This window comes from Aptenodytes forsteri, unplaced genomic scaffold, assembly GCF_000699145.1.
Source record: "Aptenodytes forsteri isolate BGI_AS27 unplaced genomic scaffold, ASM69914v1 Scaffold33, whole genome shotgun sequence".
NCBI lineage: Eukaryota > Metazoa > Chordata > Aves > Sphenisciformes > Spheniscidae > Aptenodytes > Aptenodytes forsteri.
The window spans coordinates 6,423,522-6,440,782 of NW_008795037.1; the positions used below are offsets into that span (position 1 = coordinate 6,423,522).

Genomic DNA, 17,261 nt, shown 5'->3' on the forward strand with positions numbered 1-17,261 from the left:
CTAAAAAGCGTTCCACTACAAGAGAAATATATGTCATGCATATTTCTGACTTACCAGCACATGCAAAAAGAAAAAAAAAAAAAAAAAAAAAAAAAAATCACACCACTTTCACAAGGTACATATGCTTACCTAAATCTAGGAGAAAGAAAAATGAGTAAAAGGTTATTTATCAGAGAATGATGCCCCATGAAAATACATTAAAACAAAGCACAGGTTACTTTCAAAAGCCAATACACGTCGTAAGCATCTCTTTTATTTGTTGTAATATAAAGAAGCATACATCATTCAGTTCTTTTAAGTACAACTCAAATTGTACACTAACAAAAAAAAAATCAATTCAGACATCCATGAACATGTCACAACAGGATTCATTACATTTTGCTCTGCTGGTATTGCACTTGGAATGGTTTTGAAGTAAGGCACAGTAAAAACAAAGTCATTTAGTGCTTCTACAGCAGATGTCTTTTTTTTAAACACATGCTACATGACGTAAAAGTACTTCTTCTAGCTTATGTATATACACACACAAGGAAAAAGAAAAAAGCATGCACTAGAGGATTTAGATTTCAACATATCTTGTTTCGTAATATACAAATAAAGTCGTTTAAAGATGTAAACAAATTGCATGCACATAAACTAGAGCAAAATCTTTAATACAGTATCTGAAAGCTATTATGCTTAAATAAAAAAATATAACTTATTAGTACTCAGGTTTATGTGCCATTTTTGTCCTGTAGAGATTAAAAGTTTGGGGCTGGGGGCAGGGAGTTATCAGTGGGCAGGGAGGATTCTCCTGGTTTTGCCGTTGTTTTTATTTTTTTGCTTTACACATTGGCAGCAGTACATTGGTAAGAAAGACAAATATGGCTTTTGCAAAACAATGCGCAATGAAAACATGAGAAAGCACAATTGCATTTGTGGTCCAGCATCCTGGTATTTTCCAGTCAAGAACAAAACAAAAACCAAAATCAATATGATCTATGCTTTGAACTGGGAAAGCTATGCATTCCAAAAGACCTTTCTAAAGACATTTAAACTCTACAAAAACCAGACACTTTGTCAAGTGTAAACTCTTAAAAACTAAACACAGAAGAATCTGAATGACTCAAGCTTCGCTTTCCACTTCAAATGCTACTGGACAGGTTTCTCCCATGGCTGCGATAGCTGAAGTGCTATTAGATTGTCTTCAGAATTAACTAGATGCCAGGAGTGGGTTTGCTTATTTTTAAACAAGTACATTAGAAATTAAGTAAATTAACTGCGTAATTTTTGGTTTCACTTTATCTTTGGCATAGGATACGCCATTTTTCAAATTAAATACAGGACACGTACCACTCTATATTCCAACATATTATGCTGAAAAGGCATACTTGCTGCTGCCTGGGTGGCAAGGGAAGACTTATTTTGCAAAAGGCACGGTGTTTAGTGCGACATTCTTTCCCCATCCCCCAAAGAGTGTTTAGTTAGACCAAGTACAGTTCTACATAGCGGCTTCCCAGGAGCTGTCCGTTTTTCTCAGCCACTGCTTTCTTAGCTAGATCCAGGCTTGGAAAAGTCACCAATGCCTCTCCACTGGGCTGGCCACTAAAGTTGTAAAGCACGAGGATCGAATCTGCGTGGAGCTGCAAGAATACAAAAGAAAAAAAAGATATTAAGACTAGAGACCACACCTGGAAATGCAGTTTCTAATGCTGCGCACCTGGTTCACTCCACTCCTGTGTCTGTGGCGAAAAGATTTGGGATGTGAGAATAGGAAGGAGAAGGGACCAAAGATTAAAAGCTTGGCTTGGAGAACAGCAGCAGCTCTTACTCTGCTGCTGTGCTGAACAGAATGATGTAGACATAATTCCATGCAAAGATTTTGCTAGAGAAGTAATTCAGATTAAAGGTTGACAAGAAAAGAAAGACTTAGATGTTAATAAAGGGTAAATGGAGCAAGAAATGGAGCAGTCCAGGCATTCAGTGAATAATTCTTGTACTATGTGGACTACTGGCCAAGCGACAAAGGCTATAAGGCATGTGAATACTCACATGCAAAGTTTAAAAAAAGAAAAAAAGATAGAGCTGTATGAGAGTTCTGCGTTAGGAGGATGAGCTGAACTTAACACAGGTATACAGTGCAAGAAAGATTGTTCAGTAAAACAAAGTAAAATTTGGTGCAGTCCAACTGAATTAAAGAAACCTTTATTGTAATTTTAACTAGGCTAAGAAAAAAGCAGGATAGCAAATGAGATTATTTAGTCGTTGGAGTTGATTTACTTTGGAGTGCATTGGCCCTTGTGAATTCTTAAAAGGCAGTTTCAAAATGCTGAGTTTAAAGCAGACATCTCTCTCTGCCCTATGGCACCCCAGCCATTTCTCACAACATGCTGGAAGTCCTGCCAAGTTTGGAAGCCCTATTAGTTGGATAGAAATGGATCTCAGTGAAGTTTCAAAACCAAAGGTTGAAGGATCAAAAGCTCAGCAAACAAGGTTAGTGTGTTGGAGAAATCAGTGCCAGACAAAACATATGGTCTATGCTGGAAAACCAACCAGTTTTATGAGTATTAACCCAATTCAAGTTAAGTTCATGTGACATATGTCCTCATGATTTTATAAAAGGTTAAAATATTTAAGAGTTTCACTTTTTGTAGAATTCATGCATGCCTGGTATACGGCAAGAAATATCAGACTTCTCAGTTATTATCAGCAACAGTTTCTGATCAGCTTTACATTCAAACATATGAAAATAAAGCAAGTACATGCCAGAGCTTCACTCACCCACTTAGCAGGCACTAAAAGTATTCTTAAGACATAAGCAACGGTACACTTCAGAAACTAAAAGCATGTATACGACAGTTAGTACAGACTTCATATCATTTCTTCTCACAGAACTAAAGTTAGTCAAGAAATAGCATGCAGAAAGAAATTCAAAAGACAAAAAAACATCATGTCTGAAGCCCAGTTCAGGTTTGGAAGTAATCTTGGTTTATTTCAGAATAACACTGTGCTCAGAGAAAGTTGTACACAGTTTGGGTTGAGCTGCAAATCTGAGCTAAACGATGGTCTGCTCTAAACCAGCTCTTTGCTGTTAATCCATATGGGATCAAGTCATTTAGCACATCGGTCCTGAATGTAAGTTTAATATTGCAGTTCAGAGTCAGCTGAAAACACACATGGAGCACAGTTAGTCCTCAGAGCACAGAGGAGAGCTTTAAAAAGTAGTTTAATTAGCAGCCTTGGTGTAATACCAGGGCAAGGATCTAGAAATTTACGTTATAAGAGTTGCATAGAAAGTTAGCAGAGAAATCTACACATTCTGCAAGCAACATAATTGAAAGGGTTACATAAACCCCTTCAGTTTCATTTTAAGACACACTAGTTTTAGGTTCTAATTTATACAGATTTATATATAGAAATATATTTTCTTTATGAACTTTTTTTAAAATATAGATTCAAATCCATACAAATATTTTTTTCTGGATGTTTTGTTCTAAAAGGAGTGGTATCTGTATGATACTACTTTGGACTGTTTGGAATTCAGGATGAGCTACTCTACAAATTATTTTCTAGTCAAAGACTCTTTCCATCTCACACATAGAACCCTATTGCTGATCCAGTTTTCCAGTTAATCTGGGTAAAACGAGAGCGCCAAATAGGTTGTCCAAGGTCACATAAATATGGAAATGCTCAGAATAATAATGGGTGTTCTTCTGTACATCACCAGACCATGCAGCCTCTAATCTATCTTCTCCTCAGCAGATCTAACAGTATCATGAGAAACCAACTAATCTGAAAACAACTGAGTTGATAGCGATTATGTGAAGGTAGCTTTATCTGTGAAGGTACTTCTATCAAGGCACAGTATTTGATTGCCATTTTTTGTATTGAGAGTTTTGTGTGGTTTTTTTAAGGAGAAAAAAAACCATAGTAACTAATCAGTAGCATTTTGAATGGAATGCAATGGTATTGGGAAGTCACAAACTCCACATAGGTCACAACAAAAATTCTTTAAGAATTATGTGGTAGTGCCCAAAATGCAGGGAAGTTTACCATTAGCAAATTTAGTTAGTTGCATTAGAAAGCTACTATACCAAAGAAACCTATTCTAAAAAAAAAAAAAGTAATAGTTCACATTGCATTAGGGAGATCAAGAAACAGAGAAATTAATCTCTAGACAGCTATGTGATACAGACAAGAGAAAGCGAGAGGTTTGGGGTTTTTTGCACATACATTTGTGTGCCCTTTGTAGCCATATCAAGAAAAAATCATCTTCTACTGCTATGCTAAAAATAAAGTATTGGACTGAAAGCTTCACATGAGAAACAAACACTAATAAACCCTTCTGGAAGTTTAACACACCATCTGAGCAGAACCAGGCAACCACACGACCTCCACCGCTGCTATCCCATGAATTACAGATCACAATCGGCCTATTTCTTTGGTTAGTTGATTTTTTTTTAATAGGACAAAAGCAGAAAGGTTAAAGCAAGGATGCCAACGCAAGCTAAGGAGAGGAAAAAGCCATAAGCAAAAATCTGTATCACCAAGCCCTTCCTTCCCTTCCCATTCACCACTGGAGACCCAGTTTCTGCCAGTCGCATCTTACCTTCTTCAGAAGTTACAAAGAGTTACAAACAGACCCACTCTTTCGGTGCTTGTAACACACTCCTTGCTTGATCGCTCAGCTGAATAAGGCCATTGTAGTCATCAGGTGCATACTACAGTACAAGTGTGATATATGATAATCAGCAACAGAGGAACAGATCTGGTACAGCAAGCCACACAGACGATCATTTGCAACCATAATTAAGAGCAGCTATAATAACTGGCAGGAGACAGTGAATTTGACAGACACTATTTTTATGCAAGGTAAAAAAAAAAAAACAAACCATCAACTGAATTACCGGTTGTAGAAATAGATTTAAAGTAAACACATGTGGGGAATATTCTAAAAACAAACATCAACTGAATTAAATCTATTTCTACAACCGGTAAAGTAAACACATGTGGGGAATATTCTAAACTGTGTATTTGAACTGTTCCTTATCAAGGAACGAAAATAGTTTAGACAATGAAATGCTCCTTTTTTTCCTTCTACTCATGAGACGGCAGCATCAGGTAACAAAACTCTTAAGTTTGCATAATCATGCTTCCAGTAATGACTCTCACTGGAACAGATGAGCATCTTCCAGCATGCATACTGAAGTGGGGGATTAGAACAAGCGTATGGATCTCATTCAGATCTCTTATGGAGTCATGGAAATAAACTGCAGCTTCTCTAGGGTTGAGTGATAAACACTTTAGCTGCATATAATAGACTTACATGGACTACACCAGTGTAGTTAAAGAAAAACAATGTCTCAGCATGAATGCACTTAGAAGATAAAATAGCATTTATAATAGCATAGTATATTTCCATATAGGAAAAAGAAATAAACTATACAGTGTAACTGCGTCATGATAGGTCTGTAGTAGAAGAATATTAAAATAAAAAGTGACTGTACAGTACAGTCACACCAATAAATTAAAACAAAAAACCCCACATGTGGATCAGATCTAAGAAATATTTGAGATCCTGAATCTGAAAAGTAATCATGCATACTATTGGAGGGCCTGGTACAAATATGAAACCTATAGTCAGTAAACAGATCTTGGGGAATATGAAACATTGTTTTGTATTTATCTCAGTCTTTCCAAAATTACATATCCTGGAAAGGGACTGAGCATACCTGCACATGCTACAGAGACTACTGGAGTGGCTCCTGTAATCCAGAAGACAAAATGTTTAGCATAACCCAAGTTATAGAATATCCTTTCAGTGGCAAGAAGCGTTTCCTGTCTCCCCCAAAATGGCTGTTTTGCACTAACATTTTAGAGAATTGCCAAATGCACACAATGTAGACATACTATGCTGCCTTCCTTTGATATTCCTATAATACAAAAAGTCTCCTGCCAGCTTAGGGAGAAAAAGTTATTATATTTGGGCATACAGGACACATTGTATCCATCCAAAGTGAAGTTGAAAAGAAAAAAAACATTCATCACAGTATACACCTTCCACAGAGAACAATAACCAAGAGCCCAGAGAACGTAAAAGAAAAGAACCTCCCAGAATTTTTACTACTGAATTCTAGCCACCTTCACATCTAGACCCATGCCATTAAGTAAAAGACAAATATAAGAAGTATTTTCTAGATAGTCCCTGCCAGGGCAACCAGACCGTGCAAATATTAGATTTATCAGTTCCCAGACCTGCCCTTGAAACAAATCTACAAAATGTACGTTTACTCTTTGGAAGGAATGTCTCAAGATAGTACATACTTTAGATTATCAGTAGATGTACAGTAGGTAAAGGTCTATAGTCTCTTGTGAGGGACAGTGTTTAAAAGGTTACACTTGAAATGCATAAACAATAAGAAAAACATGAAAGTGGGAAAACTACCCTGCACAGAAACGTCAAAGTTGCCAGAGCTTAGGCCTAGGCCTAAAGAAAGAAAGAAAGGAAAAAAGAAAAAAAAAAAAAATCAAAATACCTAGCAATAGAAGCAACTTCTAATCACAAGAAACACAGGTAAGAGACTGCAGTTAATTAAAACAGAAGTCGCGGAACAATAAATTCTTCAAACTTACAGATTTCAAAAAGTAGTACTGCAAGCCAAGCTGGGAAATAAAGTGGGGGAATTCTTATTCCCTGTGAATGAAACGGAAACTACCCTAACTTGCCTGAGGAAGTATATGATCATGAACACTTCTAATTCTGTCTGCATTTCAGAAACCCGTAAGAACAAAACAAAAACATCCAATCATGCAGGATAAACAGTGTAAAGCCAAGGGTGAACCCATAAACTCATTGCTCAAAATGGAAATACAGTTTTGCCAGCTTCACCTGCAATGCAGTAGACCAAATTCTGCTTCCATTTAGATTTGAAAAATACCACCTAGTGATTTAAACCCCCAGTATAACCAGTTGCAAGTTCACTGAGCTAGATTCTAGCAGTTTGTTTCCTGTATAAATGCTATTGAGACCTGAGACAGTATGACAATACAGAGACAATATGAAACCACATTGTATTTTCAAATCCTACCCTTAACACTGGTAAGGTAGGTAACTGGTAAGAAGTTACCAAATACTGCAATAGTTCCCCTTAAATGTAAGTGAAATAAAATTAAAAGCAGACCTCACTGTTAGTGCCTCCACTACCCTCCTCTTATCCCACTATCATCTCATTCCCACCTTCCTCTCTTCTCTGAACTGAAACACAGACTCCTTCCTCAGAGCTGCTGCCTTCCCACCTCCTCCCTTTGAGCTCACAGCTCTTGGGGGGTTGGACTCCCAACCTAAAAGATTCTGTGATCACCCAGGGGTTTCCACTTACTCTCAGTATGTCAACAGTAGCATTAAAATATAGTGGTCTACTGGAAGGACGCAGTAACAAATCTTGCTTTTTAAGCCATTACTTAATCTAGGAAATACAATCTCTATCAAAGTTGTCCTTCATCTCATCCTATTAAATTGGATACGCTCATAGATGATGAGCAGGGGAGACCTATTACCTAGAATGACTGAAGGAGAATGCAGAAATAAATTCAGACAATAATGCAATTTCTCTTTTCCCCCTGAAGTAGGCATCAAGAAGTCTAGCTTAGTCTAGTAAGGAAGATCGCACAGAATACCATTGTTAAATAAAGAACTCCATTAGAAAAGTCAGCCTCAGAGTTAAGGACATCAAGATATGGTTCTCAGCGTATGCGCTGGTGCTATGCCGACTTCTTCCAACGATCAGAGATGGGAGCTAGGATCAAGAAAGATGGAAACCAAATATGGAAACTAGGTATGGGATAAGGTTTGCATTTAGAACTTAACCTAGGAGAAGGAAGCAAAACGGAACCTTTGCAAGTGGTTACTAAATAAGATTCTGGGGTCAACGATTAGCCCTATGGCAGGCTGCAAGGCGGCAGGAAGAATATGCATATATACTGGGGAAAAAAACACAGCTGACTGGAACAGAGATTACATTGAATAGTGAAGAATGCTGTTTCCTGTTCCCTACGTTCTTCTTGTTGTTATCTCCCCTATGACACTGGGGACTTTTATAGCTTAAGACATGTCTGTTAATAATGGCAAAATGATGTTTCTTGAAGGACATGTTGCTTCTTTACAGAGTCAGCGGTTTACCTTACAAGTGTAAGGTAAATACCTTTCTAGGTATGAACATTTGAAATGGCAGAGGTATTATAATGTGTTATTTAATATACATGGGTTTAAATATTAAATAATATGTTGCAATAGACTATATAAGTGACAGGTGTATATTAAATAACACTAACTCCTCTCTCCTAAAGGAGACAACAATATCTGACCAACAATTACCTCCAGTATGGTAGCATCTCTCAGACAGACTATCTGCTACGCCTACTGCAGTGCAAAACTTTTTAAGACGATAGGAATCAGAGACAGAGTGGTTAATAAAGAGGTAGTATACTACACTCTTGTCCTTGCACATGCGTTGTTTGTTTTTTTCTTCAAGCTATTTTATTTCTTCCAGGAATACCTGCTACGTTGAGAGGAATATGGGACTGTCCTTGTCCCCTCCCAGACTGTGCACAGATTTAACCAGGTCACTAACCAGCAAGACATTGATTTCCATTTCATTGTTGCAGTTCCTACAGTGGACATTCAAAGATCAGTCTAAAACAGCATATGCAAAGTAATCTAGGGAAAAAAAAAATCCATCGCTAAAAACAAAATTAAAATTGGAAAGTATATTTAGACATGGCCCAACTGGGAAAAAAACAAGAGGAAAGCTAAAAATAGTTCCCACCTGGAAAGGAAAACATCATAGGCAAAATGGCCTCTTCACGATTGCAGCTGCAATTCTAGCCTAAACTACTGATAAACTCTATCACAGAACAATTCCCAAAGGGAAGAAATCCATCTCTCAGACTTTGGAAAAAAGTCTAGATATAGTAAGTCTGGAATGTAGAATCTGATTTAATGACTAGGTAACTGTAACCTTTGGCACAAGAGTCAGGAGAAACACCCTAAAACTGGCTTTGCCACCAAAGTATATCAATTGTACCTTAAGAGTGCCGATACAAGCACCGGCAACCACCTGAATGCTCTGTGGAACAGATACGACCTGAATGTTTTGTGGAACAGATAGTGAAATACGTAATGCCTGTTCCCAAAAACACAGCTTGAAGATGATGCCACTTAAGTCTCCTGCTTCAAGCATGGGAGGCCACAGACAGAAACAGTAACCATTGATTTACTAGACCCAGTCTCACAGATGCTTTCTCTACACAGGCAACATTTCCAGGTGGAAGATAAATTTAGGAATAAAGCAAAACAAACAGCATACTCTATTCCAAGTGCATGGGGATGAGCATACAGTGATGTCTATATTGTCAGATGACTTCAAACACCAGTAAGTGGGAATTCTTCCTCTACCACATCCTCTTTCCCTTCCTTTCCCTAGTCAGAAGGTGCTATGCCTAGAACTGGCACACAGACTACGAGAGGGTATCCCTCTCAGACTATGAAGCATCAGATTTCAAAAGGAACCCATAGGAAATAGAGAATACTTCTTTGTTCAAGCACGCATTTCGGAGAAAAAAAACCTAATCCCTAAAAAGTTGGTAACAATGAAGCCCGCTGTCCTGATACAAGAGAGAAATGCTGTTAATGCCCTTGGAATTTAGCCATCCATCCACTTCCCTTCACTTCCTTATTACTGTTTTAAGCGCAAGCCACCCTCCCCCCGGCTCCCAACAATGAGCCTTGAATTCTGGGTCTCTGAAGACTTGGAGGATTAATATGCTGCAAAAGCTCTTTTTAGCTGCAGATAAAAGGCACCTAAGCCCAGTACAGGTTTAAAGAATAGTATTTATTTTAAGCTTCTCCTACATAAAAACACATACACAAAGAAGTCCCATTTCCATCCTAGCCTTTTTCAGCAAATTCAGGAAGCTTAAAATAAAGGTCAGATGGTGATCGTAGCCCCTAAATCTTAGTCTTCTCCTAGTTTATTTTTTTGCTAGTCCTGAATGAAACATACACCTAAATAGCAAGTCTGCTTTCTAAGAACTAATCCACATGGTCTTTTTCAGGCAGACATGAGTTCGCTTTACATTCATGCCAACCTCCAGGAAACCGGGCAACTACTACTAAATGCATGCTGAATCTAAGCTAAGCTGACAGTTGTGAACTAGCTTTTGGTCAGGTAAGACCATGGGCACAGTTAAATTGCATCTACTTGTACATAAACCTAACGGTTCTTGTCAGAATATCAACTCTGTCAATGTTAGCAATAACCTGAATTCTCATAAGAAGGAAAAAAAAGTTAGGTCATTATTTGGAGACTAGAAATATTTCTTATTGATTCATTTAGTGGCTAAAGAGTAAAACCCATAGATGATTTAGCCAGTAAATAAAGAAAAATACTTTCTAGTGAAAAATTTTGTTCTGATACACACAACTTCACGTAAATTCATCACCCAACTACTACACCTGTTCCTTATTTACCTAATTTCTCTCACTGCTTCTACAACTGTACAGAGTGATGGCCTAAAGTAACACTGAAAAGTCTGTTGCATGTAATGACTATTTTTGCCCCACTTCTTCCTCAAAATTTTCCCCATAGGATCTGAAATATGAATTATTTTTCTTAATTCTAGAAGGGTCTCTTCACAATCACATATTTTTCAAATTATAAGGGAAGTTTCCTGTAAACATCCATAGATCCCCTTACTTCAACATAATGCCCAAAGACCAGCATCTGCTGAGCAGCTGGTGTTTTAGCACCTGTCAGAGCAACTACTGTCATCCCATCGTCCTATCTGAATTGTATGGTGGTGTTCTTTGCTGCTGTGGTTTTGGTTGTTTTGGTCTTTGTTGTTGTTTTTTTAAGTATCCTTTAGCTATGTATCCAGTATATGATTGGAGTCAAATCAATAGCCCTGTTGCATTACAGTACAACTAAGAAGCAGTTTAACATGAATTACTTACTGAATCAGAGAGTACTAGTATTAGCTCTTTTGAAGATTACAGTACACCACAATATTATACAGAAAGGTGATGGGGAAAATTACCATCTCCAAGATTTACTATTAAAATTCTTCACAGGTTTTTCAAGATTGTTTAATGCAACATACATTAAACACATGCAAGCTGGAAGGAATTTTCAATAATAAAAACAAGAAAGCAGAACTACAAGAAGAAATCAAGCTGCTGAACCGCTAAACAAGAGGCTAGTACTGATAAAATTAATTGAAAATTAAAATGCTGATCTGCAGATTTTTACACTACTTGTTATTAGAAGCATGTACTGATGTTGAGACCAGCTTGTTGAAGCCCATGATAAGCAAAGTCTATCTCTTAAGAGGCAGGTCTGGTATGAAAGGTGCTTTCACTTAAGTAGCAACATGTGCATACATGCAATATACGGAACCCATGAAGACTGAAGGAAGAAAACAGAAGAGAATAAAGCAAGAACTAAAACTTAAAACCTGTTCCTTTCAGACAAGGACATACAAAGACAAAAATCACCCTTCAAATTCAGCATCTCCGATCTGGTTCCCAGAATACCAACATTGAAGACCATTGAATACCAACATCAATTAGTTATACAGAGATTAAAACCATGCCCAAACCACTGACGATTATTAGGGGCTCACTTTATAAACGAGCAGAAGCATCGTGCAATAAATCCTTGGGCAGCAGCAGAAAATGAAAAAATAATGTGAGGAGAGAGAAAAGGGGAGGAATAACAGAAAAAAAGATTAGTTATTGCTCCAGAGACATAATATTGTCCCAATACAGTAAGTCACCACCTCTTTTTTCCCCTCTAAGGAATGAGCGAGTATAAAACTAGCATTACCACATGCGGGATTCCAAGAACAATTCAAAATAATTCCTTGGCTCCTTTATAAGATATTGAACCCGATCTCATTTGGACAACATCTTCTAAAGAAATCAAAGAGGTGACCAATTTAATAACAGTAACCGATGATGACAGGACGTTGCAGCAGAAGAATATAGTTTCCACCTTGTGGCAAAACTTCTATTAATTTGAAACATTTAATTGTGCAATACAAACACTATGAACTGCTCTCCAAATGCAGAAACAAGGAAAAGGGCAAATTCAGCACCAGACCCAAAGTCCAGACTCACTAAACTGAAGATTTAGTGGAAGACTGAGCTGCTAGACATTGTCACTGACCTGTTCTATGCACAGACAGGTTCAGGTCACATTTTTCAATGGTGCACTTACACTTCTACCTGAATTTCAATTTAGAAAATAGGTTTCCCCACTTAAGGCTTTAATACACCTACCATCCATGTGCCAAAAACCCCAGACAGTTGAAAAAACCAAAAGGTAACATATCAATGGCTAAGCAACAGATGAATGATTACTACTGTTTGTCTGGAAATCATGAAAGCCACAAGTAATTGAATTTGGTTTGAACTCTGGAAATACCTGTTGAAGAAAAAGCCCTAAAATACAGCAACATTTAGTTTCTTTTTAATGTTCGTCAAAATTCATCACACTTTTTATAAGCTAACCTTCAAATTTTTCCACTGAAAAACCAAGTATGCGAAACCACTTTCAAACATAAATGTAACATTTGAAAAGAAGCCACAACAGGTAGAGCACTGTATCTTCCAAATACTCAAAACCTGGAACATATACATTTAAGCATCTGTTCTCAGTCTACATTCATTTACATAGCAGACATCCGGCTCTACAAATTAAAGCCCATTGTCCTTTAAGAATCTTAAAGAAACAAAAGAAAAAAAAATACCATGCCTGAATGTTTTGTATTAACTGCTGCTATGCATTAAAAAGAATCCATCTGCATCTTACCCTTTATAAGCAATATCACTGTTAGCCAACTTACAGAATTTTGAAGGACAAACATGCAAGAATTGTCTTCTTTTCACACATATCACTCGAACAGTGGTTTGAGACCCACAAGAGGATTTTAAGTCAGTGCTTCTGAGTAGCACCAAAAGGGCAGATTTGGTATTTGTGTAAGTCCCGTTACCCACAGAAGTTAAATACTCACCAGAATATACTGTATTCAATTACCTTTCCTTTTAGCAAACATGTGATGACAAAACATGGATATAGATACAATATCCTCTGAGATGAAAGGCAGAAGACATGGAAAGACCCATTCCATGAATTCAAATAAGTGCTGCTGGAAAAAAACATTTGTACGTGGTGCTTTTTTTTTTTTTAATGTTCCTCAAGAAGATAAGTTTCTATGTGTTTCCTCACTGACAGAGCATTGAATCAGTACATACTGACTGAAGTTACCTATAGCACGTAGAATATTTGCTATCAGCACAAAATGGTTTGGAGATTACAGTTTTCCTTTAGGTTGCAATGTAATGCAGTTTCAATGGGAAATGTTCCTGCCTGTCACCAAAATAATTAGTCCTTGAAACAGTGTCTGACAGAGGCATCTGTCTTTCTCCTTTTGCAAGCAAGTCACCACACCTAGGTCACAGCCTTTTGTACTAGAAATTTGCTCTCAGCAGACTTTAACACTTAAGTCTTGAAGGTCAAACACTGAACCTACCTAGGGCTCCCACTGAAAAGTGGCCAGGACCGAATGCTTTTGGCAGCCCTCACCTTCCTCTGGCAGCCCCACTCACATTTGGGCTCTGTGCTTTCTTCCTCTCTGAACTCAAACCCTAACCCTAGACACTAAATCACTGCTGTCAAATTAGGATATGTTTCTTATATAAAAAATAAGGCAAATTGCATATTACACTTTGGTCTGCCAGTTAAATATACAACATTGAGCTTGCACACTTGTTCAGCGATTTCCAAAAGCACTCACTTGCTCCGTTTGATCCCCACTGATCATTACTCGGAGGTCCAAATACAGTATCAAGGAGAGGGACTGCATACTGACCTGGTACCCCTGGAAGAAACTGAGTATCTCCTTCATTCCTGTGTTATATGGCAAGCCCTGCATACGGACTAATGCTCCAGGCTGGGGCAGAATCGGAGTGTGGGTGGCAGTGGCAGCAGCGGCTACAGCTCCTGGAGGAGCTGCAATATACCCCACCGTGGTAGGGGATACTGGAGGACTGAAAGAGAGAGAGGGGCAAAATTGTTACAAAAACCAATAACTGGTTTTAGTACTCAGAACAGGCAAAGATAAAACTGAAAATTTAAATTTGAGAATAAGCCCAAAAACCACAGAAAAACAAGCAGCCCTGATCTGGACTGCTTTGTGGACTTTCTTAATTTCTCTTCAGCATCTGATAATTTATTTTTAGAGAAGGGAGGGAAAGGAAAATAGCTAACATTTGTAGTTGAAGACGTAAAGAATGGCACTTGTTATTTCGCAGGGGAGAAGAAAAATAGTAGCTGCAGATGACTTGTTCTAAGATTGTTAATAAAACCATAAAGAAAAAAAGCAAGGAGGGAATCACAGTATGAAAAGTAGGCAAGGGCCCAAATCTGGTACTTCTGAGCCACAAAACAGTGAGTAAAGTAGCATCTCTGGTCAGGGCCCATCTAGCAATTTACCAGATACTCAGACTAGTAAGTGTCACAAGCCTAGGAATTATCAATGAACAAGCTATTTCCCCATGGACCAAAGTACCAGACTTCAGTGAGCCATGTTGATACCATCTGTGGGAAGGGAAAAGGTGGAGATCTTCTGCTTTGCTTACATATGTAAAGTGTTCTTTGGTCTCACTGATAAAAGAAATCAAACCTAGTACACACCTATGATGAGTCTTTCAGTATGGAAACAGTAGCGTAAGTACAAGAACAAACTAAGGGATGAGGGTACAGGCATGTATTGATACAGCTTCTCATTTGGCCAAGAAATAGAACCACCTAGATGACATTGCCCCAGTGCCAAAACCACTGTTAAATATTAGACCAACATTATCATGAGATTCAAACAGAACCTACAGAACAGCCAAACTTCATTACAAGGCCACAGAGAATCAGTTAAAACGGCTACTGCCTCTGCTGATGAACATCAGGTTCCCAGGATTATCTACACCAGAAGTACAAATTTAAGAGCTGTTCACAGGTGACCACACAGTTGCCTACTCCACTGAGATGAAACGTCAAGAGAAGCAGCTAAATCTAGGGGTTACCTGGGATAATAAGCTGTGTAATTCATATAAAGCTGAGCAGCCTGAGCTGGGTAGTAGGTAACAGTTGGAGGAGCAGCTGCAGAGGCCTGGGGAGTCCTGGTGGTTGGCAAGAGGGCTTGTGGCTGGTAAAGCGCTGCCTCTGCTGGGATCACAGCTGCTGTTTGGAAAGCAGCATAAGCTGGTGGAGAAAGACCTAAAAACAAACCAGGACACAGCAACAAAAAACAATCAGAATGGAGATCTCTGCTATAGGAAAGGAATTATTCATCCCAATGTGATTAATACCATCTGGGCATGATTAATAAACACTTGTGCAAAGACTGCTCTCTAGCTTCTCCCCCGGACACTCCTGCTACCTCACCATGAATGACAACTGGGGCATTCGAAATGAGCAATTCCTAAGAGTTCACAACTCCTAGAGCTGAGCAGCTTTGTCCATATGCAAAAGGAAAGTAGGGAACTTCAGAGTTATTCAAAGAAAGCATAAAGCCATGTGCATAGAGGAAGCAGGCGTGCACACCAACACACCCTCTGTTCTTTCTAACAGAAGTTGTACTCTGTGGGACAAAAGTACCATAATATTAGCTACACATGGGCATCCACAACTACTGACCATGACTTTTCATGTATAAGCCTCCTGCAACTTCTAAAAGTATTTTTAGGATATAGCAAATGGAAAAAAGACAACCTCACTAGATCACTAGTCTGATGCATTTTGATGAACAAATATCTGATTTGTATAGGAACATAAAGCTTGGCTTGGTGTGCAGTCAAACTGTTTTTAAATACTATATTTGGCAGCTTTTTACTGTTTTGCAAATACACATCGGTATCTGCTTAGTGATTTGGTAGTGAGACTGATTAGAATGATACAGTAAAGTTCCATTATAGTTCCACAATAAAGTTCACCGTAATCTTAAATAAAATAAAAATATAAAAATCCATCCAACCTCACCACTCTATGGTCTGTTAGCATATCATCCCAGTGGCTGGTTTCCTTCAAAAATAAGCCCAAAGAGTACCTTCTCAATGCTCTAAGGCAAGACAGCAAGAGCACTCATCGGCAGCTAGAATATAGAATTTCCCCCGCTTTTAAAAATCCCTCTAATTCCAAGTAGGTTTCACTACAGGCAAGTCTACTGCAGAGCTCAGAAGAACAGTACACCCGTAAAAAGCAAAGTGTGCAACAATTTCACTGGCAAGGCCTTGCTGCCCTCTACTCACCACCGAAAATACAATAAAAATGCCTCTGATCAGCCCCATTATTGCCCAAAGGTAACAATTCCAATCTCGGCATGTATACAGATGGATGATTATTGATCATGGCAAAACCCAAGTCAAAAGGTGAAAGGCCACAAAGCTTCAGCACCTACCACATATCAGCCTTTAGCAGCAGAGAGCAGAAGAATTGCAGACTTACATGGTAACTTACATGGCGGCGGGGATAAGCCACTACGATTTAAAGTGCCACCCATTAAAACAAAGTTCATCTCCTCTCCTGAACACTGGAATACTTCCACATAACGGTCCTTCATCATTTTTTTGTGACATTTTTGAGCCACCATAAAGGCTTTGTCAGCAGATTTCATTTGGATAAAAGCATCACCTGATGGTCGTCCCTAGGGGAGGGGGGAAAATAATCATAAGTCAATCTGTTATTAAAACACCCAGAGCACAAGAAATGCAGAAAGTATAAGATCAAATGTCTACTGAAAGTCTGTATTGTTCTTTCTCATCTGGCACCAATGACTAATAACTCCACAATTATTTTTAGGAGCAGAAAGGTAACACTCATGTAACCAGCGCCCAGTTAACACAACACTTCTTCTGTCTTGTGCAGAAAGAAATAGAGAATAATTCGGCATGCAAACAAAGTTTGGAGGCCTCTAATCCAAACGCTGTCCAAAGCAGGACTAACTTTCAAGTTACATCAGGCCATTTATGGCCATCTCTACTTGAATTCCAAGCATCTTGAGGGGTGGAGATTCCACAGCTTCTCTGGGAACCTGTTCGGGTGCTTAACTAATTTCTCATTGTGATTTTTTTTTTTTTTTTTTTCCCCAGTGTGTTGTTTATTTTATGTTTTTTGGATTATTAACTTTGTCTCTTATTCTTTTGCTGAGAGGCTCTAGGAAGAAGCTGGTTT

The 17,261-nt window shown here is 38.3% G+C and overlaps 1 protein-coding gene across 2 annotated transcripts in view; it reads right to left on the reverse strand.

Annotated features, from left to right (window-relative positions):
• Positions 1 to 237: 237 nt before the first annotated feature.
• ESRP2 (epithelial splicing regulatory protein 2) overlaps positions 238 to 17,261 on the reverse strand; it is a 47,513-nt gene continuing 30,489 nt past the window's right edge. Inside the window, exons 13-17 of one of the 2 annotated variants that reach the window (XM_009276739.1) lie at positions 16,548 to 16,734; positions 15,116 to 15,308; positions 13,909 to 14,086; positions 4,589 to 4,700; positions 238 to 1,622 (exon numbers count right to left, since the gene is read on the reverse strand). In XM_009276739.1, the coding sequence (XP_009275014.1) occupies positions 4,611 to 4,700; positions 13,909 to 14,086; positions 15,116 to 15,308; positions 16,548 to 16,734 (648 nt within the window). In that variant the 3' untranslated portion in view covers positions 238 to 1,622; positions 4,589 to 4,610. Of the gene's footprint in view, positions 1,623 to 4,588; positions 4,701 to 13,908; positions 14,087 to 15,115; positions 15,309 to 16,535; positions 16,735 to 17,261 lie in introns of both variants that reach the window. The other variant, XM_019471385.1, reaches the window with a different exon arrangement.